General features: G+C 44.8%; 2 protein-coding genes across 3 annotated transcripts; one reads left to right on the plus strand and one right to left on the minus strand.

Moving 5' to 3' along the window:
• Positions 1 to 1,518: 1,518 nt before the first annotated feature.
• On the plus strand, positions 1,519 to 5,177 carry LOC311329844 (angiopoietin-related protein 4-like). The gene is made up of 7 exons (XM_084461780.1): positions 1,519 to 2,063; positions 2,239 to 2,349; positions 2,505 to 2,595; positions 3,275 to 3,388; positions 3,863 to 3,958; positions 4,044 to 4,322; positions 4,482 to 5,177. The coding sequence occupies exons 1-7, from the start codon at positions 1,578 to 1,580 to the stop codon at positions 4,637 to 4,639; spliced, it is 1,335 nt and encodes a 444-aa protein (XP_084317906.1). The 5' UTR covers positions 1,519 to 1,577; the 3' UTR covers positions 4,640 to 5,177.
• Positions 5,178 to 8,158: 2,981 nt separating this feature from the next.
• Positions 8,159 to 25,034, minus strand: dpp9 (dipeptidyl-peptidase 9). Of its 2 annotated transcripts, none has more exons than XM_084461987.1 (21): positions 24,903 to 25,034; positions 22,241 to 22,331; positions 21,469 to 21,707; positions 20,684 to 20,796; positions 19,455 to 19,628; positions 18,846 to 19,014; positions 18,383 to 18,493; positions 17,750 to 17,878; positions 17,497 to 17,558; positions 16,940 to 17,040; positions 15,260 to 15,437; positions 14,125 to 14,284; positions 13,831 to 13,910; positions 13,185 to 13,337; positions 12,720 to 12,855; positions 12,064 to 12,209; positions 11,613 to 11,759; positions 10,915 to 11,067; positions 10,549 to 10,691; positions 10,047 to 10,158; positions 8,159 to 8,698 (listed from the first exon to the last, which is right to left on the minus strand). In XM_084461987.1, exons 2-21 carry the CDS (start codon positions 22,294 to 22,296, stop codon positions 8,606 to 8,608), a joined length of 2,655 nt encoding a protein of 884 aa, XP_084318113.1. In that variant the 5' UTR covers positions 22,297 to 22,331; positions 24,903 to 25,034; the 3' UTR covers positions 8,159 to 8,605. The 2 variants fall into 2 exon arrangements, with proteins under 2 accessions (XP_084318113.1, XP_084318112.1); XM_084461986.1 differs by having other exon boundaries at positions 18,846 to 19,017.
• Between the last annotated feature and the right edge of the window lie 2,378 nt (positions 25,035 to 27,412).

Below are 27,412 nucleotides of genomic sequence, written 5' to 3' on the forward strand. Positions count from 1 at the left end.
GGAGAGCCAGCACCAGCAGGGGACCAGGCAGGCTGGCAGGCAGGAGCCGGAGGACAAGGGAGTGTACAAACAGCCTGGCGATGAGTGTTTGGAAAGCCAGGGTAGATATACTGCATGGTGACGGGGCTATGAACCCCAGGTGTGTAGCCCTAGCCAGAGCAGGAGCGAGTGAAGAACCAACCCGGAGCCTCCAGCCAGACTCACACACAGAGACAGAGGGCAGCGCCACAGAACACCTCTTACTACACATTAAGAATACATCCCGCCAGCTGATCCAAGGGACTGGTAGCAGTCTGTGATAGCCGTTGGTGCAAATAAGGTCCCCGCGGGACAGATGAGGAGGGAGACATAGAAAACTGATGTGATGTGAGCTCTGCTCGGTGTGCTCTTACAATATAACCTGCCCTACCTGTCTCCCAGAATCAGATAGTCTTTTTGTTCTGTACAAAAGGTGCTTGAAAAATGATCAGTGTAACCCTGACTACATAACAAAACAGAAATAAGTATTTCAATGTTGTTTACTGGTAATTCACCTACATAAAATGATGTCTATTTACATGAACATAAATGCTGTCATATACTGCTACGCAATGTTGGCTATAAACTCCTCTTTAATAAACACTATACAATCTAACTCAAGCAGGTCGTTCAATGTTTGATGTAGGTTGAGAACAACATCCTGCATGCCTGAGGTGAGGTCAGGTCTGCCTGCACATGTTTTGGAGAATGAATGCAATGGTTACATTTTGAGGTTGAACTTTCCCCTACTTATCACTGTGCCTCTGCCTCAAACGCCATTTTACAGCATTCCAGACTATATGATGCTGTTTATTTTGAATCATCATGCCAGACACACGCTTGTCCACCCTATTATGGAAGAACAAAACATGTCTTTGTGTATTAAACCCAAATGAGATGTATAATATTTATCAATGAAGCTGAAACATAGGACTATAGTAACTAACCTCAGTGTTTGATGAAATTATACAAAATGCCTTGGCTTGTTACTATCCAATAATATTTTATTAATCACTCACAGAGCTGAAAAGTATTTGTAAAGTAGTCTTTCATGACTACTGAAAAGTAGTCATCATCATAATAATAACAATTCATTTTTATTTATAAAGTACGTTTCATTGTGAGACCCTAAAAAATTTAAAGAAGAAAAAAAAGGCATACGCTCGACCACAAACTATCAACTATATATTGTACAGGTGAACGTTTCCCGTTCACCGATTTCTGTGTTTTTACAGTAACATCCAACTCCTGAACAGATTCTCAGCTATATGAACAGATTCTCAGCTATATGAACAGTTTATCAGCTATATGAACAGATTCTCAGCTATATGAACAGATTTTCAGCTATATGAACAGTTTCTCATAGAAGAGTAGAGTCCAATTGAGAAGACCACTCCCACCACAGCCCTAGAGCCAATAGGAGCAGCAGCCCACAAGCAGCAGTGAGCCAGTAGTATATAAGCCTCTGCCTGTGTCCAGCAGCAGATCCAGCAAACCTGAACCAAGACAGCACTTGTGCACACACATCTGGAGAACCAAAGAGAGACGTCAAGGGAAAGATGAAGACACCACTGATGCTTCTCCTGCTAGTTGCCATCCTGGTGCAAGTGGCCACGTGTTTCCCCTTCGAGAGGGTAGGCGCCGGCAGAGAGAGGTACGCCTCCTGGGACGACGTCAACGTGGTGGCCCACGGTCTCCTGCAGCTGGGACACGGCCTGAAGGACCACGTGGACAAGTACAAGGGCCAGATGAGGGACATCACCGCCAAGATCAAAGCCTTGAACAGCACCATGACAGAGCTGACGAAGAACGCCCAGGGGCAGGGGGAGGCGCCGGGGACCGACGCCCAGGAGGCGGAGGGGAGGGACGGGCGAGAGAACAGCTCGTCTGAGGCCAGGATGGAGCAGCTGAGGACGCAGCAGCAGGAGATCAGCGCCAGGATGGAGAGTCTGGAGGGGAAGGTGGAGGGCGCGTTGCAGAGACCAGGGCTGGACGACCACAACGGCAAGAACGACAGTCACCATGGCGATGTCAGCTTCATCCAGGTGAGAGATAAATCCCTCTGTCTGACATTGTCCGGTTTAAGTGCATATATTAGGCTACATATAATCTTCAGGGAAAGATGACAGAAAGTATGGCAGAATGCAAATGTCATTTGTTGTTTGATGTTGATAAAATAGCGTTTGGATCTAACTTGGAGTGGCTGACTGTTGTCTTTAGCGGATACTGGAGTTCCAGACCAAACGGATCGATGAACTTGTGGAGAAAATAAGACAACAGCAAGACAAACTGGAGAAACAGACCATTTATCTTCAAGCACTCCAAGGCAAGGTACAGTATGTACAACTGTAAAGCAGAATGTTGGTCCGTGTGTGTTCGGAACAGGGGGATGGTGGGTTATGTTGATACACTGGAAAAGTAAAGCGAAAAAGTTGAAAAGAGACAAAGCAGAATGGTTATATTGCCATGTTTTCTTTCTCACCCAGGTCTCACAGAGGAAAGGGAAGTCCCTTGTCAGGCACAGAGGACAGGAGATGGCACTGGAGGGAAGCACCAAACACAGCAATGCTCCAACAGGTGAGGTTCACACAACTGAGCCACCGCCCAAACGGACTATCCCTTAGGAGGTGGATAACCTTTCCCCTGGTTTCCTAATAGCCAGATAAACATATTCCAATGTCTTCCTCGGGACAGTAAACAGATACAGATGTTGTACGGGAGACTTGCTTCAAAGCTTAAAAACTACTACCGTACTAGCCTCCGTAATGAACTACATCTAAGACTAGAAAAGAGAAAGAGACGATACGCACATCACTTAAATAGGTGCCAGGCCAGATAGCGTCAGTGATAGAACAATAAGGCCTCCACACTATAGCTGCTGATGAAGGTCCAGATAGGACTGAAATGTTGTTTCCTGTATTGAAGCTTAAATCTTAGACTAGCCACACTATGCAAAGCAACACATCCCAAATGTGCCACTGTGTACACATAAGGACACACACTGTCCTCGATTATATGGAAGAGGATACTGTACTTTGGACCAGTTAGCGTGCTCGCAGTATATAGTCCAAAGATCATGAAAAACAAGGATAGCAGCATTTTCCACAACACATAGATAAGTGTTTGGCAGACCTAGGTCATCAGCACTTGTGTTAAAACATTTACACTCAACAAAACAAGTAATGTGTTTTCAAAGCCTCAGAAGAATAAAGAAGTTTTTTTTGGACGGATGAGTGAAATGTTCTTGTTGTTTCAGGCGTGGCCTCTGATTGTCATGAGTTGTTCCTGAGAGGGGAAAGGAACAGTGGTGTCTACACGATCCAGCCACACAACTCACAGCCCTTTGATGTTCTCTGTGAAATGACATCTGGTGAGTGAAAAATGCTACTTTTGTCACTTTGCTCTAAATGTATACAGTTAAAGGTACGCAATGTAGTTTTTGACCACTAGTATGCACTCTAGAGCAAATTTGAGAAGGTGGTCCCTGAAAATCGCGTACTACGTCATTGCGTCAATACACGGAGCACATAATAGTGACATTTCACACATCTTTGTTGTTTTCAAAACATTAGCTAAATATCATTTTGCGAAGAAATTACAAGGTAGGAAAGACATTCAAGTGATTCAATATATTTATTAGACTACAAGGAACCATATAATCGAGGAATTTCGAAAAATAAACAAAGAACGGATTGTTTTGATTCACGTTTCGTTGGGTACCTTTAATTGATTAAAAGAAAGTTTCCCCTCACAAGCATAGCATCTCTAATATAAGGTTGCTAACCTTGTTGAAAACCTCATGGAAGAGGTTCTAACTCTCCACATCTCCTGCTCCCTCACATAGACGCCGGCTGGACGGTCATCCAGAAACGTCAAGACGGGTCACAGAACTTCCACCAGTTATGGGAGGCCTATCAGAAAGGCTTCGGCAGCCTTAATGGTCCAGTATGCCCTTATTACATTTATTACTATTGATGTGTAATTCATGTACATCCATGTACCTATAATGGATTCTAATATTTCAGGTGAATTCTGGATGGGATTGGAGAACATCCATTCGCTGTCTCAGCAAGGCCAGAAGACGCTGATGGTGGAGCTCTCCGATTGGAGGGGAGAGATGCAGTCTGTTCAGTACCAATTCCGATTGGATGGAGAGGAGAATAATTACGCCCTACACCTGCAGCAAGGCCCAACTGGTGGCGTGGAGACGACTTTGTACACGGGAGCGTCCGGTCTACCCTTCTCCACTCCCGACAGGGACAACGACCAGCGCTCCGACCTCAACTGCGCCACACATCTGTCAGGTACGGAAGTGTTCCTACATGTCTTCCTAAAGGTCCAAAATCTCTTGGATTTCTGTGAAATTGAGAATTGCTTGAACATCCTTAAAGGTACTAATGATAGATGATACTAATGACTAATGATAGGAACTAGTGATCTCTAATCACTCTTACTTCCTCCAGGAGGCTGGTGGTTCAGCGATTGCGGCACAGCAAACCTGAACGGCAGGTATCCAAGGAAGGCCCTTCAGAGGCAGAAGCCGAGAAAGCAGCTGGCCTTCTGGAGCGCCATGACTTCAGGCCACAATCTTCTGAAGACGACTATGAAGATCAAGTCATAAGTGCTGTTTCACTTTAAACCCCATTCTTTTAAAATGGTAGAGGAACAAGTTCTTACACTGAAGGCTGCCCCGAACCCTGGTTGTTTTTTGTTAGAATCATTAAGCACCTTGTAACACTTGTTGCTTGCATATTACCATAATTGCACAGGAATCAATATATTGACTTGACTCCCTGCATTAAATGCAATTATTGTAAGTCGCTTTGGATAAGAGTGTCTGCTAAATGACTGTAACGTAATGTATTCCACTGTCTCAGTGGTCACTATTTAAATCATATTGATTTATAAATAGCATTATTCCCATTAAAAGGGAGTGCACTTTTGTGCAAATTCTGCCGTTTTGATAAAAATGTGAATTGTATTAACCATTTGTTTTTTTTATTCAAATAAGATGTACATGTCACATGTTGTCATTTATACAATAAACTTGTAATATAACTTATAACTTTCAAATTGATATTGAAACATAAAATCTGTTCTGTTAAGACAAGAGATTGATCATCTTAGTTTCAGAGTTGATTAAATAAAAGTAGCCTAATATTAAACTATTGCAGTTTCAATCCTTTACTTTAAGCTCTTGGATCCAGATTCATAACTTGGAACAGAGACAATATAACTGGTGAACAAGCAATTAAAATAACCACTGACTTCGAATCAATAAAAGGAAGGAAGAGTATTTTAGAGTATTTCCTTCAGAAGTCCTGGGGATCTGGAGTGTGCTGCCTAACGGTTCAATGTAGAGGACCTAGAATGTAGCACCCCATACAAACAAATATGAGGCTTTTATACAGTAGATGGATGGACCATGCACAGTCTAGCCTCATGAATTGTACTCTGTCACCATCTGCTGGAGTCCGTTGTTGCTCAAAGACTAAAAATAGAGTTGAGGCTTGGAGTGGCATGGCTGACAATTTTGTGATAAATGCATGGAATTTGGTACACTTATAGCCGAAGGTATATCACAAAAAAGGGGATATTGAGCCATCATGAATTTTTTATATGTTGCCCATAGCAGCAATTTACAGTAGGAAGTCTATTGTTTCCCTTTTATTTTCCACTATTACCCTTTTTTCCGGGACTTGGAACATAACCCAAAAAGATAAAAATGAATGAAACCAGATATGCTTGTCTTTCCTCATAGGGAATAAATTAGCCTGAAGAACCCAGTCTCCACCGTGATGGATTTTAATGCAGATTGAAAAATTCTCACTCAATACATCTCTGATATTCATGAAAGATAATGACAAAATGTTCATGACATGGTAGATGTAGTGTGAACATTTTTAGAATTATATCTCAAAAACAGATTTATTTAATTTTATTTTAATTTTTACAGTATTTTGAATTCTGTCTTCATTCTGTCCCCCTCAAACTATTGCTCACATATAGAAAAAAAAACTCACTACCCACAATCCTATAGTTGAACAACACAAGATCCACCAATCAAAACGTTGCGGTTGGCAACCCCGCCCATCCCCCGCCTAGGATTACATCCGGCCAAATTGATTGATTGGCCACTAATTGAGCAAAACTGCAGTTACTCTGCAATTAGCAAGACGAGCCAAAAAACTTTTCAAACCCCAGCCAGTTTGTCACGCATGAAGCAGATAGAAGACAGACAAACATACATATTCTATACTCTACACATGCTGTACGTTTGGATGTAAAGTACTTATTTTTTATGCTTATTGCTACTATACATATTATGTATCTGCATTTCCAACTTTTGCTGTAATTTGTCCACCGCTGAAACACCACATTTCCCCCTTGGTGGATCATTAAAGTATCTATCTATTTATATCTATCTATCTTTGAGGATTTGAGTTTGTCACTGTGCATTTTTGACACTAGTGTGAAGGAAGTTTGTTTGAGAACATTCTTTTGTAGAACCTAAAAAGTTGTATTAGAAGGCTAAGCAGAGGTCTAACTGACCGCTTCTCACTTGGCTCAACAAGAACATGACCTTCCCTTGGTGTCTGTGGTTGTGAGTTCAAGCCCCGGGTGATGCTGAATAAACATGCTAATACCTACTCAGGCATTTGTACTTAATGAACATGCTAATGCCTACTCTGGCATTTTCAGACACAATATTTTTTTTTAAGAAGTTTTAAATAATTATGGTCCGGGCAGAGAACTTCTTGTATTTGCCGTTCGTCTCCTCCTTCCTCTTCCTCCACAGAACGGCCAGCCCAGTACAGTGCAGCAGCTGTAATTAGATGTGTTTATTTCTCCAACACTTTAGAGTGCAGACTTACCATCGACAGATACAAGCATCTCATCTCATTGGGCGTATTTGTCATAACAATAATTTTTCTACGTCGAGTCACCTTTTGTGGTCCACCTCAAACATCAGTTCCCTGACTGGTCTGACACTCGCCATTGGTTGAGTTCCATCTTTATTTCCTAATAAGGCACATGAGATTGCCGAGTGCAGGTTTTCAGGGTATCAGATTCATGCAAGTTACATGTCACCCTATTTGATAACCCTCTCTAAAAGGGTCACAAAGCACTTCGGTCACTTCTTGTGCAAAGGAAATATGTGAACAGCATATCCGTCTTTTGTGACAGCAGGCACAGCGCACTACTGATAACTAGAGTGAGATGAGTCAGGAGATTTGCAGTCCTTTTTATCAGTTGCTAACATTTCAACACTCGTTATAAAAGAATAAGAAGTCATAAAAATATTTCTTTTAATAATACACTTAAAATACCAGTTGCAGTGCGCGGCTTATCTATGCAGTTACCACATCGAGTGGCTCACCGCGTGAAAACATGACACCCATGACGCACAGTACAGTCCAGAATAACAACAGACAAGACCAATCCAGAGGGTCTGGGGAGAACAGGGAGAAGTGCATGTGTGTATATATGTCGGCAAAGCTTGCATTACACCATGTGCAATCTGAAGCCACTGGCAGAAGGAAAGAAAGACACGTTTGGCAAAAAAAAAAAAGTGTGTTCCAGGACCCAAAAACAATAAAATAAAAAAAGAAGTTCACTTACAGGGTGTGGCACATAAAATAAAACAATGATTCACTCCAAGATGCTAACAAGCTCAAGATGCTCAGTGCTTCGTTCCATTCTCGTCCCTCCTCTCTTGTGGAAACTCGTCAGCGTTTTAACTGCTGATTGACTCTCAGCTCGTGGCATGATGCAAGTTGGCTGTTTTATAAAAATCTCCTTTTTTTAACGTGGGAGGTGGGTGAGGGAGGGTGGGGTGTTTGAGACGGCCGTTTGCAGTGGGAGGTGGGTGAGAGAGGGTGGGGTGTTTGAGACAGCCGTTTGCAGTGGGAGGTGGGTGAGAGAGGGTGGGGTGTTTGAGACGGCCGTTTGCAGGGGGAGGTGGGTGAGAGAGGGTGGGGTGTTTGAGACGGCCGTTTGCAGTGGGAGGTGGGTGAGAGAGGGTGGGGTGTTTGAGATGGCCGTTTGCAGTGGGAGGTGGGTGAGAGAGGGTGGGGTGTTTGAGATGGCCGTTTGCAGTGGGAGGTGGGTGAGAGAGGGTGGGGTGTTTGAGACGGCCGTTTGCAGTGGGAGGTGGGTGAGAGAGGGTGGGGTGTTTGAGACTGCAGTGGGAGGTGGGTGAGAGAGGGTGGGGTGTTTGAGATGGCCGTTTGCAGTGGGAGGTGGGTGAGAGAGGGTGGGGTGTTTGAGACGGCCGTTTGCAGTGGGAGGTGGGTGAGAGAGGGTGGGGTGTTTGAGACGGCCGTTTGCAGTGGGAGGTGGGTGAGAGAGGGTGGGGTGTTTGAGACGGCCGTTTGCAGTGGGAGGTGGGTGAGAGAGGGTGGGGTGTTTGAGACGGCCGTTTGCAGTGGGAGGTGGGTGAGAGCGGGTGGGGTGTTTGAGACGTTTGCAGTGGGAGGTGGGTGAGAGAGGGTGGGGTGTTTGAGACGGCCGTTTGCAGTGGGAGGTGGGTGAGAGCGGGTTTGAGACTGGGGGGTCTGTGGGGCAGGGAGGGGCTCTGTCCTCATCAAAGGTGCTGCTGGAGGAAGTGCAGCAGCATGATCTCATAATGCTCCCCGGACTCCGCGCAGCGGATGCTGTGTCTCTCGTTGGGGTAGATCTGTCGAGAGAAGTCCTCAAAGTCAGGCCTGTCTCTCTCATCCTCAAAGTCAGGCCTGTCTCTCTCATTCTCAAAGTCAGGCCTGTCTCTCTCATTCTCAAAGTCAGGCCTGTCTCTCTCATCCTCAAAGTCAGGCCTGTCTCTCTCATTCTCAAAGTCAGGCCTGTCGCTCTCATTCTCAAAGTCAGGTCTGTCTCTCTCATTCTCAAAGTCAGGCCTGTCTCTCTCATTCTCAAAGTCAGGCCTGTCTCTCTCATTCTCAAAGTCAGGCCTGTCTCTCTCATTCTCAAAGTCAGGCCTGTCTCTCTCATTCTCAAAGTCAGGCCTGTCGCTCTCATTCTCAAAGTCAGGCCTGTCTCTCTCATTCTCAAAGTCAGGCCTGTCTCTCTCATTCTCAAAGTCAGGCCTGTCTCTCTCATTCTCAAAGTCAGGCCTGTCTCTCTCATTCTCAAAGTCAGGCCTGTCTCTCTCATTCTCAAAGTCAGGCCTGTCTCTCTCATTCTCAAAGTCAGGCCTGTCTCTCTCATTCTCAAAGTCAGGCCTGTCTCTCTCATTCTCAAAGTCAGGCCTGTCTCTCTCATTCTCAAAGTCAGGCCTGTCGCTCTCATTCCAGCTACATGGAACCTGATCTGCCCACTCTATCTTGGGCCTTGTCTCTCACAGACAAGGCTTCAGCCTAGTCCCACACTAAAATGCCTGTTGGAGCCGACTTAACTCAAAGCATTTTTATAATTTTTTTTACATATATTGTTCACCATGGCTGGTAAGCACAATGGCCTCATTACTCTATCTTTTTTGGATCTGTCTTCTCTGTCTTCCAGCTTTCAAAATAAAAGTTTTACCATTTGCCTTCAAGATAAAAGCTCTACCCTTGTCTCGTCTCAAGATTCGCAGCAGTAATGGTGTTTTCTATCCGGGTTTTCATGAGCACCATTAGACCAGCAGCCTGTGCCGTGTTCTCGTTTAGGCTAACTCACCGTACTCAAGGACTTCATAGTCTCTGACTAGCTAAGCTAAATTTACGACACGTTCTTACAAGCTACTTAAATGTCCTAGTCTAACTACTGGTAGTCCACATTTAGGCCTACTCCTGTCTTAAACTAGTCTAACTACCAGAAGTCCACATTTAGGCCTACTCCTGTCTTAAACTAGTCTAACTACCTGAAGTCCACATTTAGGCCTACTCCTGTCTTTAATTAAGCCCTGTCTGTGAAACCCCTGATCCAATATGGAAGGAGTGTCCACTGAAGACATCCAACCAACCAAACACATGTCTAGTTATTTCATCTGCAGGTTTTTTTTTGGAATAATTTTTAATGATGAATAAAAACAGAAAATGCCGTCTTACCTGAAGCTGATAAGGCTTCCCCGCCCGAATGAGCTGAGACACCAGGAAGTTGGTGTGGAAAAAGTGCACATTCTCATCGAGAAATCCGTGAAGTATAAGTAATCTGTTGGGTCTGTGTGAGAAAATAACATAGTTTTATTCTCATATTCATAAAACAAACTTCAGAGCTTTTATCTACATTATAATGTTGTTTTGGCATATATTATTTATAAATGATGTATTACTCTTCAAATTTGACTTGAGTGATGATTGAATAAATAAATCAACCTCACATTATTCAATCATGTAATAATTTATACAGACTGTTGAAGGTTTTGCAGGATAAGATAATCAGGAGTTTGTTGAGGTGTGTCTCTTTCTGATCAACCAGGTCATAAGATATTTCTGGATATTTAGGGTTTTTCCCTCAAGATTTCCACTTTTGTCCTGTCATTGCTACCCTGTCTTATGTACTAAGAAAACACAAGAATAATAATAAAAAAAGATGCTCATCATGACTTACTCGTTGGGCAGCTTGTCTACATGCAGAGCAACCGAGCCGGCCTCGTAGCCCTGCTGGTTGTTCTCAGGCACATCCATGTAGCGCTCGGTGTATCCCGTGTCATACGCCATCCACACAGTCACTGGGGCTCCTGCTATGGCCACCTGGACATGAATTCATGTTATGTCAGATGTTATGAATGCACTCTATTAACACCCTTTTAGTCAAGTTTTGCTAGTCTTTCGCCTTCTAAGTTTCAAGTAGGTTTATTTGTCATTTGTACGAATGAAATTCATCCTGGATCAATTCTCCCCACACACACGGTCAATAAAATGACGAATAAAAATGGAAGATAATAAAATGGTCTGAGACTTGGCTAATGTGTACCTTGAAGACGTTGGGCCTGTGAATGAGCCCCATGAGGGACAGGAAGCCACCGTAGGACCAGCCGTGGATGGCCACGCGACTCAGGTCCACAAACTTGTACTTGTCAGCCACGTATTGGAGCCCCTCCACCTGGTCCTCGATCTCCACCTGGCCCTGAACACAGCCATCGCACACAGAGGGGCGTCACTAGCCATGTTTCCATCCACCTGGCCCTGAACCCAGCCATCGCACACAGAGGGGCATCACTAGCCATGTTTCCATCCACTTGTCAACCGCATTATGTGAGATCACTAAAAATATGAATGCGAATAAAGCCGGTGAACGTGCGTTTCCATCTAGAGCTTTAAATCGGATAAAGCATTTATCACAAAAGACTTTTATCGAAACAAGAGAAAATCTGACGAGATCGACAGTACAAACTTTTTGTCGATTTTCATGACATTTGATCGGATTTTACTGTTTCCATAAGGCATTTTTTATTCGATATAACTTAATTCGCATAAAATGTGTGGATGGAAACATGGCTACTGCCATGGACTGGACTTTACACTGTTACCAACAGAATGAGCAATAGCGACTGCACAAGTCACTGGCTAGTTACTTTCCTCGTGTCCCTCCACATTACAATGGTTTTCACATCTCTTTCCTCTAACTACCCATCGTAAGACTGGTAAAGATAAGACAAACACAAAGTTCACCATTTTGTTTTTAAGAGCCCCTTCGAACTTCAGCCCCCTTTGACAGGAGCCTCTGCCGTCGATGACGACCACAGCGTAGCCTAGCGACGCCAGAGTGTTCAGACGTAGGTACTTCACTCCTTTGTAGGAGTTATTCACAAGCTGGACCTGAAACAACATACCCCGTTGTTCATTTAAATGAACATCCTGCAAGTTCTGCAAATAATGCAAGCACTGAGCACAATGGTCTAAGTAACAAACTATGGTACAGTATGGGAACAGCATCAGTTATCTAGACTTCAAAAAGAGAAATAATTGTTCATTGCCTGCTCTTCTGGGTTATGTTCAGTGGACCTCAACATTAAGCTAAAGAAGCAGAGTTGTAATCGGAGGTGGAATCTTCCAGAAGTACCATGGATGTTTTTCATGTCTACTGAACACGACCCGGACCTGACCAGAGGAAGAACCTGACCTGAGGACCTCCATACACGAAGAGGATTGTGGGATGCTTCCTGCCCGGTACCAGGTTGTGAGGTTTGTACAGCATGCCGTACAGCTGGAACCCCGACTTCCCGGGGAAATTGAAGATCTCTGGGGGTACGTAGTCCGTGGGGCACCCTGGAAAACAACAACAAAACAACATAAATAAGTCATTTGAACTAGTCATAGAGTGACTCTGCTACTACTCTGGTTTAGGCCAGTGGAGTGTGTGGGTTAGGGTTAATGACTCTAGTACTACTACTACTGGAGTGTGTGAAGCACTATGTTGCGTGTGTATTGTTGCATTGATGCCTGTATTGTCTTTATGCAAGAGATAAATGAACATTACATTACATTACAGTCATTTAGCAGACGCTTTTATCCAAAGCGACTAACAATAATTGCATGTAACGTAGGAAAAGCCAATGTACTACTACTTGCCAGAACTCACAAGTGCATCTTCTTTCTAAAACAAGTGACCAAGAGCATAATCTAGTGCTGAGGGCAAAGTGAAAGAATAGCACTAAAGTACAGTGCAATACAATACAATACAATAAGTGCTTAGGAGGGAGGATTGTTGTAGTACTTCAGAAACAGAACAGAAAAACCAGGAGAACATTGTCACTACTGCCTCTCCCCTTCTCTCACCAGTGGCCTCCATCATGCTGGCCCAGAACTCGGGCTCTTTGTGCAGAGGGTCGCTCTCGGAGCCGGTCAGCTTGTAGACGTGGACACAGGGAGGTGTACTGACATTGCTGTAATGGCTGACGAACATGTCGAAGTTCTGGCAAACACACGGGAGAAGAAGAAGAGATGTCAACAGAACTCTTCATTAGGCTGAATTATATACCTTCAGTTGAATCTACTTTTCCCATATAGTAGATTAGGCCTAAGAGACAATTTCTTTAACACAGTTTAAGACTATTTAGAAACTATAGACATTTTAGATAAAACTTCTCCACTTATCATGGCTTTCCATCCAGACACTAGACTCCTACGTTCAAGAAACAATTCTGTGTCAGCTCTGGCACAGAGCCTCTGCCTCGGCCTTTAGCGTTTATTAAAACCTGATGCAGTGTCTGAGTGAGAGGGAGGAGCATCCCTGTCCGGTACCTGGCTAACGGAGCAGCTGTGGGAGAAGCCTGGCTTGGTGAGCCTGACGATGTCGCCCGGGGAGTCGTAGCTCACTACGTACAGGTGGTGCTCCAGGGGTGTGTCCTTGGTGCCTTGGAAGTACACCAACTTAGTGACTTCGTTCACCCAGATCTGAAGAGAGGAAGAAGACTGCATGAGGATTGGCCACAGTATAAATAATCTGTTTCTATGGAATTAGACACTGAACCGAGTCATGAAAAACAAATATCCTTTTTTTTGGGGGGGGGGGGGGGGGGGTGAAATGCTTGTTATATCACTGCTGTGTGGAAATGGTAAATGGACTGCACTTATATAGCGCTTTTCCACCTTAGCGGCACTCAAAGCGCTTTACAATGGCCTCTCATTCACCCATTCACACACACATTCACACACCAATGGCGGTAGCTGCCATGCAAGGTGCTAACCTGCTCATTGGGAGCAATTTTGGGTTAGGTGTCTCGCTCAAGGACACTTTGACATGTGGACAGTCGGAGCTGGGATTCGAACCACTGACCCTTTGATCACTGAACGACCTGCTCTACCAACTGAGCTACAGCCGCCCCAGTGTAGAAACAGAAGCCTATAAAGCCAGGGACCAGGGTTGGGAAAGACTGGAGAGGCTCACCTTGGAGCCATGTCTGGCCAACACCTCCCACTCCCCACTGCTCAACGTCAACTCCTCCTTGATTGGGCACTTAAAGTCATCTGAAAAGAAAACAAAAATACCCCAAAAAGTGAGTGGATTTCATTTGCATTATCTATCTCGCTTATGAGGACAGAAAGCAGACTACAGCCCAGATCCACTTTCCTGACACACACACACGTGAAATGTAGAATTTGGAAAGGTCGGTCACCTGTGCAGGTTTCTTTTTTATTAGAAATGAAAGAGAAGAAAGCTGGTGAAGATATCCCTCCTTACCTTGTGAGTGTGTGTAGTCTCTGGCCCACTGGTAGCAGCCTTGTTGTAACAGAGAGGTGACCTTGTAGAGGTGGCAGAAGCCCGTTTTGGACTCGTTGACCCACAGGAAGGTGATCTCCTCATCCTTGGTTTGGATGAATGGATAGAAAATATCATGGACCTGTGGGTGAGACAAGACACGGCATGAGAAGAGCCAACAGAAAGAGTCCTGAGAATCCTGTCCTGAAAAACTACTGTTTGACCTCACGCTTAACAGCAACTTAAAAGGGGGGAAAAAAAAAAACGGAAAAAATTAGGGCTACAGCCAGTTTCCCCTACCAATGCTTTGGAGGGGTGGCCCGCCCCTCCTGAAAGACCCCAAAAGCCAGAAAATAGCGGACTTTTAGATCGCTATCATTTTTAGCATAAGTCAATGGAGTTTAACATAGCGAAAATTAGCATCGTGGCTAGCGGACATTTTCTGACTGGGAGTGAGAGATGATGAAATGAGAATATTTTCTGTTGTAGCTACATAAGTAATGTAACCACAGCTTAGAGTCCATGTATTCTGATGTTAGTAATTACAAATGTAGGGCATAGCCTACATATTAGGTTAACATCTTGAATCTGTGTTGTGGACTGTTAGTTCCCATTTCCCCCCATTCCCTATGCATTTTCAGCAATGCTTTTGCAATTTCTTTTCAGCTGTTTAGCATTCAGCTGTTTAAATGTTATTTTCTCTAGTAATATGTTTTTATTTTTTGTAGTTATGTGTACTGGTTTCATTTCAGCTCAGAGTAGAGAAATGCACTTTAAAATTAACACCTTACTGTGCGCGTCCATGTTGACACTGTTGACACCATGTATCCGTGACATGCCCGCCCCGCAACAGACAACATTAGTAGTATCGGGGGGGGGAGGGGCTACCACCCCTCCTGACAAAAATCCTAGGGGAAACACTGACGGCGTTCTTAAAACTGGTCAAGCTAAGTAGGCTAGTGTCTGTGGGAAGATGTTCTTTGGTCAACGGGACAATTACAATTACCTGCGAGGACTAGAGTAAAGAGAGGGGCCATTTCCTCTACTGAGTTTCTGATTAAAGTCAGGTGGTCCTACAGCAGCCCTGCCCACAGCGCCACGGCAGGCTACTACTCACATTGATCCAGATGTCAGTGGTCTCCTCGTAGATGATGAAGGGATGGACTCCCTCGGGCACAGCCTCCACACTCTCCGCTCTCTGGGCGGGGTCCTCGGTCACGGGGATGAAGAGGGCCGGGGGCAGCAGCGCCAGCTGGAGACGCTGCTGAGTCCTGTTCAGAAACACCGCCCACGCGCTGGGGACGAGGGGAAGCACAGTCTGATATTAACCCTTTGAATACGACCACGTCACCGGCAACATTTTAAAAATATCTAACATTTTATCTAATATTTAATTATTTTTTTTTTAAACTAACAAATCTAAAAAATTCCTCACTCCAACACTTGCTGAAAGCTGAGAAATTGCGCTTTCTAGTATTATAGGGAAAATCAAATTAATATTCGAAAGGTTGTCACTTTATTTTCAGGGTTAAAAGGGTTAAAGGCAGAAACAACACAAGTGCTCCCAACCAGGGTCTAATTCAGAGGGTTCCGGGGCAGAAAATAAATAACTATTTAAACAGTTTCAGGCTACGATTTTGCCTAGAGACACGGTTTCATGGAGCTGGGTCGGTTGGCGATGAGATTTTGGCTGGTGGGACATTTGGCGAGAGACCTTGGGACAACTGGTGTTCCCTAGGAGTGGGTAGCTGGCGATTTATTTAACAGCCTGTGACACAGTAGTGAGAGCAGGCCTGAGTGTGTGACAGAACCTCAAGAACAGAAACCAACTAAAAACATCAACTGACAAGGATGTGTACTGAATTAGTACAGTTATGCTTGACCCAATACTTGAGTTTAATTTCTAATATATCAATGAGCTGTACTTATTCCGGCAGGTAGCTCCATCCTACCACACTCACTGTTAGGGCTGGATCTGACTGATTTTTGTGAGTCGAATCAGATTTGCCTGTTCAAACCAGAGATTTGATGATTTGTTCCTCCTTTTTTCCCCACTATGTCTAGGCTGAGGGGAGACCGCGGGAGATGGAACAGCTGTCTTACTTTAAACTCAAACTCGCAGGCAGCACAAAAAAAGACTCCTATTTTTCTTGCGAAATTAATCATCTAGCCCACATTGTCCATCTACTTCAGATGCCCCCTTGTGTTTATGCAGTGTTTCCCATAGCCCACATTAGGGTTGGGTTATTTGACGATAGTCTCCTCAACTGCGCGTTTGAAAGCGTGCGTGAATAAGCTCATGCGTTGGGCAGCAGTCAATGAGGAAATGTTTTGGCTGTCATTTAAAGTATTTTCGCAGACATTAGAACTCAAGTTGTCTATGGGGGAAATAAAATCACAGCGGATGTCTTATCTTACAAGAAGATTTATCTAGGAAAAGAGTTTTGTGTTGTCATATTCCATTTGGGAAATGCACGTGATCGCTGGCGCATAGTAGGCTAGGCTAGGCTAGACGCTTAGCGGAGGGGAGAGGGGCTCCCTGCCTTCTTCCCTCTGCTATATCAGTCTTAAGTCTCCTTTTACTGCACAACAAATAGCTACGGTAATACCCTAGGTCTAAAACGAATGATTGGCCTTTCCTACATAAATCACAAGGCAGGTGAGTTGTCTTAGCCCACTGGCGCATCTTGACAGTGGAGAAAAAAGAAACGACTCCTGGACTTAAAGAATCTCAGTCGACTTAAGGGTCCGACTGATGAATTTACTCGTGGACTTCCAGGGGGGCGGAACTACTCACTATCTGCCATCTTTGGTCCAGCCAGCCCGGGCGATGTACTCAACCCCAGGAAACAGGCTGGTGAACGGGATGACCAGCTGTTTGTCCTGCGTGCTCACGATCTGAGGACGTCGACCAGAAGAAACCAGAGTTATATTCATATAAACCACATATTAATACAAACCAGTTATATATATATAAATATTTTTTATATATATTCCCCAGGCCCTGAGTGAGCCATCCACTGAACTCATGTTCAAAAAACATCTTAAGACACACATGTTCAGGCAGGCCTTCGGCCATCTATAACGCCTTGCTGCTCGCAATGTTGTTTTTTTTCTGTTCTGTGTCGTTTTAATTTTGTCTCGTGTTGTATTGCCATTTTAATTTATTACTGTAAAGCACTCTGTGCATCCGTGCTGTGAAGAGCGCTATAGAAATAAAGCTTACTTACTTACTATTAATATAAACCACATATATAGATCATATCCACCAACTGTCCAAGAGCATATTATTAATCAGATGTATTCACAATATGGTGACCCGGGCAGCTCAAAACCATTAGATGTGCAACTCACTCTTCCTAGGTGATCCGTTCTGATTTCTGCCAGTTTGAGGGTGATTTGAGGGTTCTTACTCCCTGAAAACATACAAAACAGCGAGTGTATTAGAGTGCCATTCCTGCTGAAGGAAATGCACTATTCATATCAAAGCATGCTGTTGAAAATGTTTAATCTGTAAGTCACAGGAATACTGGCAACCAATACCAAAAGCCATAACCCAAACCAAATCCGGGGGTTGGGAAAGTCAAAGTCCCAGGGCGTTTCTCACCTGTGCGGGGATATCTGTAGACGTCAGTCTTGCGTTCCTCCAGGGCTGGAGACGGTACATGGATAACCTCCACTTCAGACTCATCCACCTCTTCATACAGTAACTGGAGGGTCTTACCCCCATCTGAGTCTGAGAGAGAGAGAGAGAGAGAGAGAGAGAGAGAGAGAGAGAGAGAGAGAGAGAGAGTGGGTGAGAGTGAGAGGGGGAGAGAGACATATCAATTAAAGGAGAATGCTCCAAAAAGATTGAAAAAAACAATATTTTCGCGGCAGAAAATAGATTTTTTAGAAGCTGCATTCTCAGTGCCCCGTCTGCCGCCATTACATGGATATACTTGGCTCGCGCTGGATTTAAAATTTCTTCTAAAGGCCTCCGAATTACACCAAAGTTATCTCAGTGAGTGAAACGTCTTATAATATGCCGTAAATAAGGTCCAGGTTGTCAAAAACGAGCATTCTCCTTTAACCTTTGTTCATGTCATTGGACATTCTAGAAACTACACCCTCATGTCACTCACTGTATCTGACCAGAAAAGATCAGATGGTGGTAGGGAGAACAGTGAGTAAGCGAGTGAAAGACATTCCACAGAAATCAATGATGGTGATCTGTACATGACTGACCGCCCTGGCTCACCTTCAGGAGCCGCTGGGGACCACCAATAGCCTGTGAAGCGATCAAACTCCTCCTGGATCACAAATGTGGCGACGCCCGCAGACTTTGGGTCATCCTTTACGCTATTTAGCCCTAAGACGGGGACAAACACACACTCAATAAATGGTCTTTTCACATTAGTCTTTGATCTCTCAAAATCAAGATAAACTTGTTCGTGTGAACTGCCCAATTCACTCCTTCATTCATTCATTCATTCATTCATTCATTCATTCATTCATTCATTCATTCATTCATTCATTTATTCATCCATCCATCCATCCATCCATCCATCCATCCATCCATGCATGCATGCATTCATTCATTCATTCATTCATTCATTCATTCATTCATTCATTCATTCATTCATTCATTCATTCATCCATTCATTCATCAATCAGCACTGTGATAGAATCAGCCCAAGCTTTTAGTTCAAGTCAACAGGAACCTTTATGACAGTATGTGAGTCTCCTCTCTTCCCCCGTCTCCATGCTGGCCACCCACAGGTCGTTGTTGTTGATGAAGGCCATGAAGCTGGGGTCCCCCGGGCAGATCTTGGGGTCCATGCGCGTGCCTGAGCATTGTGTCTTAATTTCTACAGGCTTCATGGGGGACGCCTGCTAAAATTCAAAAGAGACTTTCAGGGATGAGGAGTGGTGATCTGAGAACCTAATCATGTATGATTGCAATAATATACTGTAACAGTCATTGTAAAAAAAAAAAATGAATAGGTTAATTATAAATTACACTACAGTAATATCTCAGCAATAAATAAATAATGAGTTACTGTTAGCCAATTTGAGTCAGTTGAGAGATTTACACATTATCTACTGTAATAATAATAACCTGCACCTAAAAGGTCAATGTAGACCCTAATACAAGGATAGGTTCTTTGTCTTTCATTTCTTTGCTCTAGCACTGAGACGTTAGCTACACATCAAGGGATCTGCTTAGGTTTTCTCCCAACCACAACAACAACAACAACAACAAAAAAAACATTGCGCCATGACCTTGACAGGAAGCACCCGTAACAGTTTCCTGTTACCCAGCTACTCACAATGAAGCCATTATGTCCGCCGTCCCGGCAGTAGAAGAGGCTGTTGCTGGCCTGGAAGAGGAACAGGCCGCTCTCGGCGTGATAGTCATACGACGTGATCCCAAAAACCCCCAGCCGCTTCCTCTCCCGAAGCAGCTCCTCTTCGCGCGAGTACACCCCATGATGAGGGGTGGCCTGGGTTAGGAGAGAGGGAGAGAGGGGGGGGGTTCACTTCTGTACTGTGTTAATGCAACCTACCTTCCTCCCTCCCTCCCTCCCTCCCTCCCTCGGGTCATCACTGTTCTGGTATCACAGGATTGGCATCGGCTGTGTAGAGGAGCACACGCTTTCAAACAACCAATCGTGTTAGACCAGATGGTAAATGGTAAATGGATGGTAAATGGACTGCACTTATATATCTGCTTTTATCCAAAGCGCTTTACAATGAAGGCCTCTCATTCACCCATTCACACACACATTCACACACCAATGGCGGCAGCTGCCATGCAAGGTGCTAACCTGCTCATTAGGAGCAATTTGGGGTTCAGTGTCTTGCTCAAGGACACTTCGACATAGTCAGGAGGAGCCGGGATTCGAACCGCCGACCCTACCATCATTGGACGACCCGCTCTACCTTCTGAGCTATACAGCCGCCCCATCACTACATTACCTCAAGTTCAGGAGGATACACTTAGAGTATTAAAATGGGGCCAAACACAGACACACAAACAACCCCATAAAAGCGTTGTTAATGCAGCAGAGAAAGAGGGCGACTGGGCCTGAGCCATGTACGGCTGAAGAAATGACACAGCAGTGCTACTGAAAGCTGCGCCTGGAGGGGAGGGAATGCCTTGCCTGTGTGTGAGCTGTGCCCTGCAGGGAGTTCAGTCCTAACACTGAGAGAACAAGGACAGGGTCTGGGCCGGGGTTAGGGTTAGAGAGGACAAGGACAGGGCCTGGGTTAGGGTTAGAGAGGACAAGGACAGGGCCTGGGTTAGGGTTAGAGAGGGTTAGGGTTAGAGAGGGATAGGACAGGGCCTGGGCTGGGGTTAGGGTTAGAGAGGGTTAGGGTTAGAGAGGGATAGGACAGGGCCTGGGCTGGGGTTAGGGTTAGAGAGGGATAGGGTTAGAGAGGGATAGGACAGGGCCTGGGCTGGGGTTAGGGTTAGAGAGGACAAGGACAGGACCTGGGCCAGGGATAGGGTTAGAGAGGGTTAGGGTTAAGGTTAGGGCCTGGGCCGGGGACTCACCTGGAAGTGATCTAGCATCTGTTTCCACGACAAAACTAACAGGGCCTCTTTCCGTATCTTCTTGGGAATTTCGGAGTAGAGTAATGAGTTTTCCCGACTTCCATAGGGCATTCCTGCAAGGACATGGAGAATAGTGGATAGAGTTAAACCAGAGAGAGTGATAATACTTTACCCAGTTGTGTCTGGCCAAAGAAGGTTGAAATGGGAAATAAATATACTCGCATATTGGAATACGCTACCTCGTGGTTTTATTCCCAAGCAACAAAAAGGTTTTCATCAAGCATACAGTTTCAATATTATCAATGTCAATGTAATTTTATTCATATAACACCATTCATACAAATCAATGTAGCACATAGTACTTTACATAAAAGGAGAACAAACACAACACATTTAAAAGACGCAATACAAGTAAAAGCATTAAAATAATTTTTTTTTTAAAGATGGTGTAAAATAGAACTATAAAAAAAAACTTTAAAAACAGAATGCAAATTAAGAACACTAAGATATTAAAACAAGTAAAACTACATGGTAAAAGCAATGTTAAAAAGGTATGTTTGAAGATCTGGGTCTCAGACATTCTCAGGTCCTCTGGCAGGGTGTTCCAAAGGCTGGGGGGCATACGAACTAAACGCCGCAGCTATCAGTCTAACATATTGACATAACGACTTGTATTTAACTCAATTTCATTCTGCGCCTGAGGCGGTGCCATTTCCCTGACCGAAAAAAGGTTGCGACGGAGAAAGTGCGCGCGCGAACATTCGGCGGTGGGGGTGCGAGCTCACCGAGGTAGTAGAGCCTGTGGGAGTGGGGGCCAGACTCGTCCTGCTTCTGCACAAACTGGAAGTCATGCGGGGCCTTGTTGACGACCATCCCCGAGTACTTGCGGCTGCTATGGATGATGCCCCTCAGGCCGTCCCACGTGCGCTTCTCCACGAAGAACTGCGAGGGGACGTCCTCCATCTCCACCACCTCCGTGCTCTCCGAGAGCTCGTCCACGGCAGTCATCCCTGCGGCTGTGTAACTGAGCGCAGACGGATGAGGTCAAGGATATTAACCCACAAATCTTTCCACAGATTCATTATCAATGCACTAAACATCTGTTAGGCCCAATGAAGATGCTGAATATGGACAGCAGGCTGTGTTAAGGCATAATCTAGTCCCTCTCCAGACTCAAATATTACGTTGAATCGCTGCGCTCCGCATGCTACATAATAGAGTCTGGGCCACTTCACCGCCCAAGCTGATGTTCTGAGGGCGTATCGACGGTTCAAAATTGAAAGAGTGACAGGTCGCAGCAGCAAATGAGAGACGCTAGCCCAGGTTAGATGGGCGGGGCTTATCTATGGGTGGGAACACCTGATTGCAAAAGTCGTTACTGATTGGTGTCGCAGGGATTCCTGCGAAACCAATGAATTGCCAGGATTTGAGCATCAGATTTTTCATAAAGTTGTCCTAGACCCATAGAGAGATCAATGAAAGAACTCTCATGGGTTTGGCGTTGAGACTAGGCATAATCAAACACACTCAGCAGGCCAAGGCAGTTTTCTTCCCTACCTTTTCCAACTACCTTCAGTTTCGTCTTCAACTTTCACCCTCTTTACTCTATGCATCAACCGCCCAACAAGCCTGAACCAGATTTGACAGCCTGAAGACAAAGACAGTGAATTAGTTGACTAGTTACCTAGTAAGCTAGTACAAAAGCCTCTTACCTCTGGGAACACACGACAAGTGAAACAATGGCGAACTAGTATGTGGGATTCCATAATGGTCACACTCAAGCCACAAGATGGCAAATGTGGCACCAGATTGAAAACAGACTCAAGAGGACAGCTTCTTGCGTCAAAGGAACTTCCCAGCACTGTCATGAAATACACCCAGCATTGTTGCTATACCAAAGAATTGGGCATCTCCAGGATATTCCTCTCTGGGTTGCTTCATTGAGAACCAGCACACAACTTGCCCTTGATAAACCGTCTTTTGCTGCTTCTCTGCAAAGTGACTGTGTGTGACTCACAACAATGAAACACACTGCTACCGCTACATGCCTCCAGTGTCTGAAAGCGTTGGCTGTATATCACGAGAATGAGGAATGTCATGCTGTTATTCTATGTCAGGGGACAGGCAGCCGGCAGTGGGCCTGGTTCAAGGCATGTGACCTGAACAGGGAACTGACAAGATTGTCATGACAATATGCCAGATATACAACCAACGTAGTGTACTATAACATTGAAAGGAGAAGTAAGCCTGATAATGTCTATAACAGATAGGCTACATGTATTTATTAGAGAATGTTCATTGGTTTGCTAACTAAGCAAAAAAATCAAAAGCTGGCTTCTTTCTAAATCTCTGATATAGACGAATTGAAACACTAAAGCCAACTACTGCAGTGAAAAATACCAAATAACTAAAATTGGAAACTGAGTGTGTTTTTGTTAGCAAATTATCTACTCAAAGCAGCTATGCTAACTTTGTGACTTAAACTATTTAGACTTTGATAGCTAGCTAGCTCCCTATTAACTCAATCAATGAATGATGACAATATAAGTGGGCAAGACTAGTGCTTGAACATAGGCTCCTATGACAGGCTCTGTCCTGCTAGCAGTCAGGTACACTAGTAGTCACACTGGGGCTAGCACCCCACACTGACTCAGTACTAGTAGTCACACTGGGGCTAGCACCCCACACTGACTCAGTACTAGTAGTCACACTGGGGCTAGCACCCCACACTGACTCAGTACTAGTAGTCACACTGGGGCTAGCACCCCACACTGACTCAGTACTAGTAGTCACACTGGGGCTAGCACCCCACACTGACTCAGTACTAGTAGTCACACTGGGGCTAGCACCCCACACTGACTCAGTACTAGTAGTCACACTGGGGCTAGCACCCCACACTGACTCAGTACTAGTAGTCACACTGGGGCTAGCACCCCACACTGACTCAGTACTAGTAGTCACACTGGTGCTAGCACCCCACACTGACTCAGTACTAGTAGTCACACTGGGGCTAGCACCCCACACTGACTCAGTACTAGTAGTCACACTGGGGCTAGCACCCCACACTGACTCAGTACTAGCAGTCACACTGGGGCTAGCACCCCACACTGACTCAGTACTAGTAGTCACACTGGGGCTAGCACCCCACACTGACTCAGTACTAGTAGTCATACTGGGGCTAGCACCCCACACTGACTCAGTACTAGTAGTCACACTGGGGCTAGCACCCCACACTGACTCAGTACTAGTAGTCACACTGGGGCTAGCACCCCACACTGACTCAGTACTAGTAGTCACACTGGGGCTAGCACCCCACACTGACTCAGTACTAGTAGTCACACTGGGGCTAGCACCCCACACTGACTCAGTACTAGTAGTCACACTGGGGCTAACACCCCACACTGACTCAGTACTAGTAGTCACACTGGGGCTAGCACCCCACACTGACTCAGTACTAGTAGTCACACTGGGGCTAGCACCCCACACTGACTCAGTACTAGTAGTCACACTGGGGCTAGCAGGCACCCCACACTGACTCAGTACTAGTAGTCACACTGGGGCTAGCACCCCACACTGACTCAGTACTAGTAGTCACACTGGGGCTAGCACACCACACTGACTCAGTACTAGTAGTCACACTGGGGCTAGCACCCCACACTGACTCAGTACTAGTAGTCACACTGGGGCTAGCACCCCACACTGACTCAGTACTAGTAGTCACACTGGGGCTAGCACCCCACACTGACTCAGTACTAGTAGTCACACTGGGGCTAGCACCCCACACTGACTCAGTACTAGTAGTCACACTGGGGCTAGCACCCCACACTGACTCAGTACTAGTAGTCACACTGGGGCTAGCACCCCACACTGACTCAGTACTAGTAGTCACACTGGGGCTAGCACCCCACACTGACTCAGTAATATTCCCAGCTAGCTAGCTATTATAACTGGGATCATACTGGCTTTGAATAGATAGCTTGATGCTAGGTTAGCTAAGTTAGACTCAGGACAGGTGTCAACATGGCTGACGAAATGACATATTGACTGGTTCATTATCAAATTGGCAAGTCTTCATAACAGAGCTCAGCTGGTTAGCTAAATAGCTAACGTTAGCTTAGCCTCACTCCCCAACCAGCTTGATAACGTCAGCTAATAGTAGCTAGCTTGCTAGGCTAACTCAAATAGCTTAGCAAGACATTTCAAAAGCTTGAGTACTTACAGGTTCAGCCCTAGATATAGTGTTTGGATGTGGAACTAGAATCGAAACCGTTTTCTAATAAGTATATATCTGTGTTAAGCAGTCATAACGGCTGCCTGTACCAGAGGTTTGTGGTTGTCAGGTTGTAGCTTCGAGCTTGACAACAGGATCGCGGAAGCGAGAACAAAGCGAACTGTGAACCGGAAACGATACGTATTGACGTCATCTAAAAATCATATTCAGGATTCTTTTATTCATAGATATACAATAAAATAATTTGTTTTAAATAATGTATAGGTTAATTCGTTTTGAAATATCCATATTTAAATTATTTCAAATACTGCTGTAGAAAATTCACGATAAGAAAATATTTTAATCTGATCTTCACCCAAACATAACACCAATGGATGGAATCATAGAAGATTCAAATGAAGAAAACCTCATCTAAAAATCATATTCAGGATTCCTTTATTCATAGATATACAATTAAATAATGTAATCATTAAAACTAATAATGTATAGGTCAATTCGTTTTGAAATATCCATATTTAAATGATTTCAAATACTGCTGTAGAAAATGCACAATAAGAAAACATTTTAATCTGATCTCATCCAATTTGAACTTGATCTTGACCCAAACATAACGGCAATGGATGGAATCATAGAAGATTCAAATGAAGAAAACCTCACCACAGGTCCAATGATAATTTTTTTATCACAGCCATTTTGAGACATTTATTTCTAACTTTCTTTGCTTTATGGCCCTGTTGTATTACTCAGAAATGCATCTTTCCCCCCAAACACCCCCTCCTTTAGGCATTACAGTGTCATTAAAGTATCTTTAGGCAATTAGTTCTAGCTTGAATTCATAGATGAGTCAGAGAATCAGAATCAGAGTCCGTTTATTGCCATTGTAGTTTTGATACGTAGGCTACTAGTCATTTGCTTTCGGATGTGGTGCAAAACATTGAGACAACATTGGACAGGGTACAGGGATGAGACAGGACAGTGCAAATACAGGATAGTGCAAAGGGCGAGTACAAAACGCTAGTGCAAAAAAACAACAAGGAAGGGATAGCTAAGAGAGAGAGAAGAACAATATAATAAAAGTTGTGCAGTCAGTATATACAGTGAGTATATGCAGAGTGTAATGTGTGAGTGTGTGTGTATGTGTGTGCGGCGTGGTGTGTGAGTGCCGTGCGTCCAACACATACATACAATCAGGTCATGTGCAAGTGTGTGCATGTGTGTCATGATATGTGAGTGTGGTGTGTCCTATACAGAACATTCAGGTCATGTGCAAGTGTCTATAGACAGTGTCTCTCAGCGGTGGTGGAGTCTGTGGTGGGGCAGGGGGGAGGGGGGGTCAGTTGGGGACACAAGCTGCCTCTGTGGCATGCAGACGGGGGCCTCACGTGGACCACAACCTCTTGCCTGAGGGGAGTGGCACGAAGAGATTGTGGCCGGGGTGGGAGGGGTTGACCGCAATCTTCCTGGCCTGCTTCAGAGTCCTGGAATTGTGCAGGAGCAGGAGGGAGGGCAGGTTGCACCTTCCCGGCGGATCAGATGACGCACTGCAGTTTGGCCCTGTTCTTGGCTGAACGGCGGAGTACCAGATGGTGATGGAGGAGATGAGGATGGAGGAGATGGAGGTGTGGAAGAGTATCATCATTTCCTTTGGTAGTCTGAATTTCTTCAGCTGCCACAGGATGTACATCCTCTGCTGTACCTTCTTCGTGAAGGAGATGGTGTTTAGCTCCCATTTGAGGTCCCTGGAGGTAGTGGTGCCCAGGAAGCGGAAGGAGCCAACAGTGGACACTGTGGTGTAATTCAATGTGATGGGGGGGTTGGGGGAGGCTGGTTTCTTCCTTAAGTATACAACCATCTCCACTGTTTTGGGAGCGTTGAGCTCCAGGTAGTTTTGGCCGCACCGGGACAGCAGCTGGTCGATCTCCCACCTGTAGGCGGTCTCGTCTCCCTCAAAGATGAGTCCAACTAGGGTAGTGTTGTATCTTCAAAATATTTATTTGTGTCACCTGGTAAATGCACTATTCTATTTCAGATGTAAAACAATGGCCTTCCTATTATTCTCGGTTTTGCTAGTGTACGTTCCTGTTTTGTAATTGATTGTTTTGTGTAAAAAATATAAACCGGGTATTTTATGCTGCCTTAATTTATATTCTTTTAAATTATTTATTTATGCCAGGTATCTACACAAATATTTCTGAAATAAACTTTATTTAAATCCTCGTGGCATGCCTTTTCAGACTTTCCCTGTACACACGACTGCGTAGCCACCTTCGATTCCAACTTCATGGTCAAATTCTCTGACAATACAGCTGTGGTAGTGGTAGGCCTGATCTCCAACAATGATGAGAAGGCCTACCTGGAGGGGCTGGTATCACAGGGAGAGCACTCCCACACCTACACCAGGCACTGCAGGACCAGGAGAATGGTGAAGGACCAACTCTTCTCTGTGCTGCGGTCAGGGAGAATGTACCGCATCCCCAAGGCCAACTCTGGAGGAGCTG

This window comes from Borostomias antarcticus (genome assembly GCF_949987555.1).
Source record: "Borostomias antarcticus genome assembly, chromosome: 3".
Lineage (NCBI taxonomy): Eukaryota > Metazoa > Chordata > Actinopteri > Stomiiformes > Stomiidae > Borostomias > Borostomias antarcticus.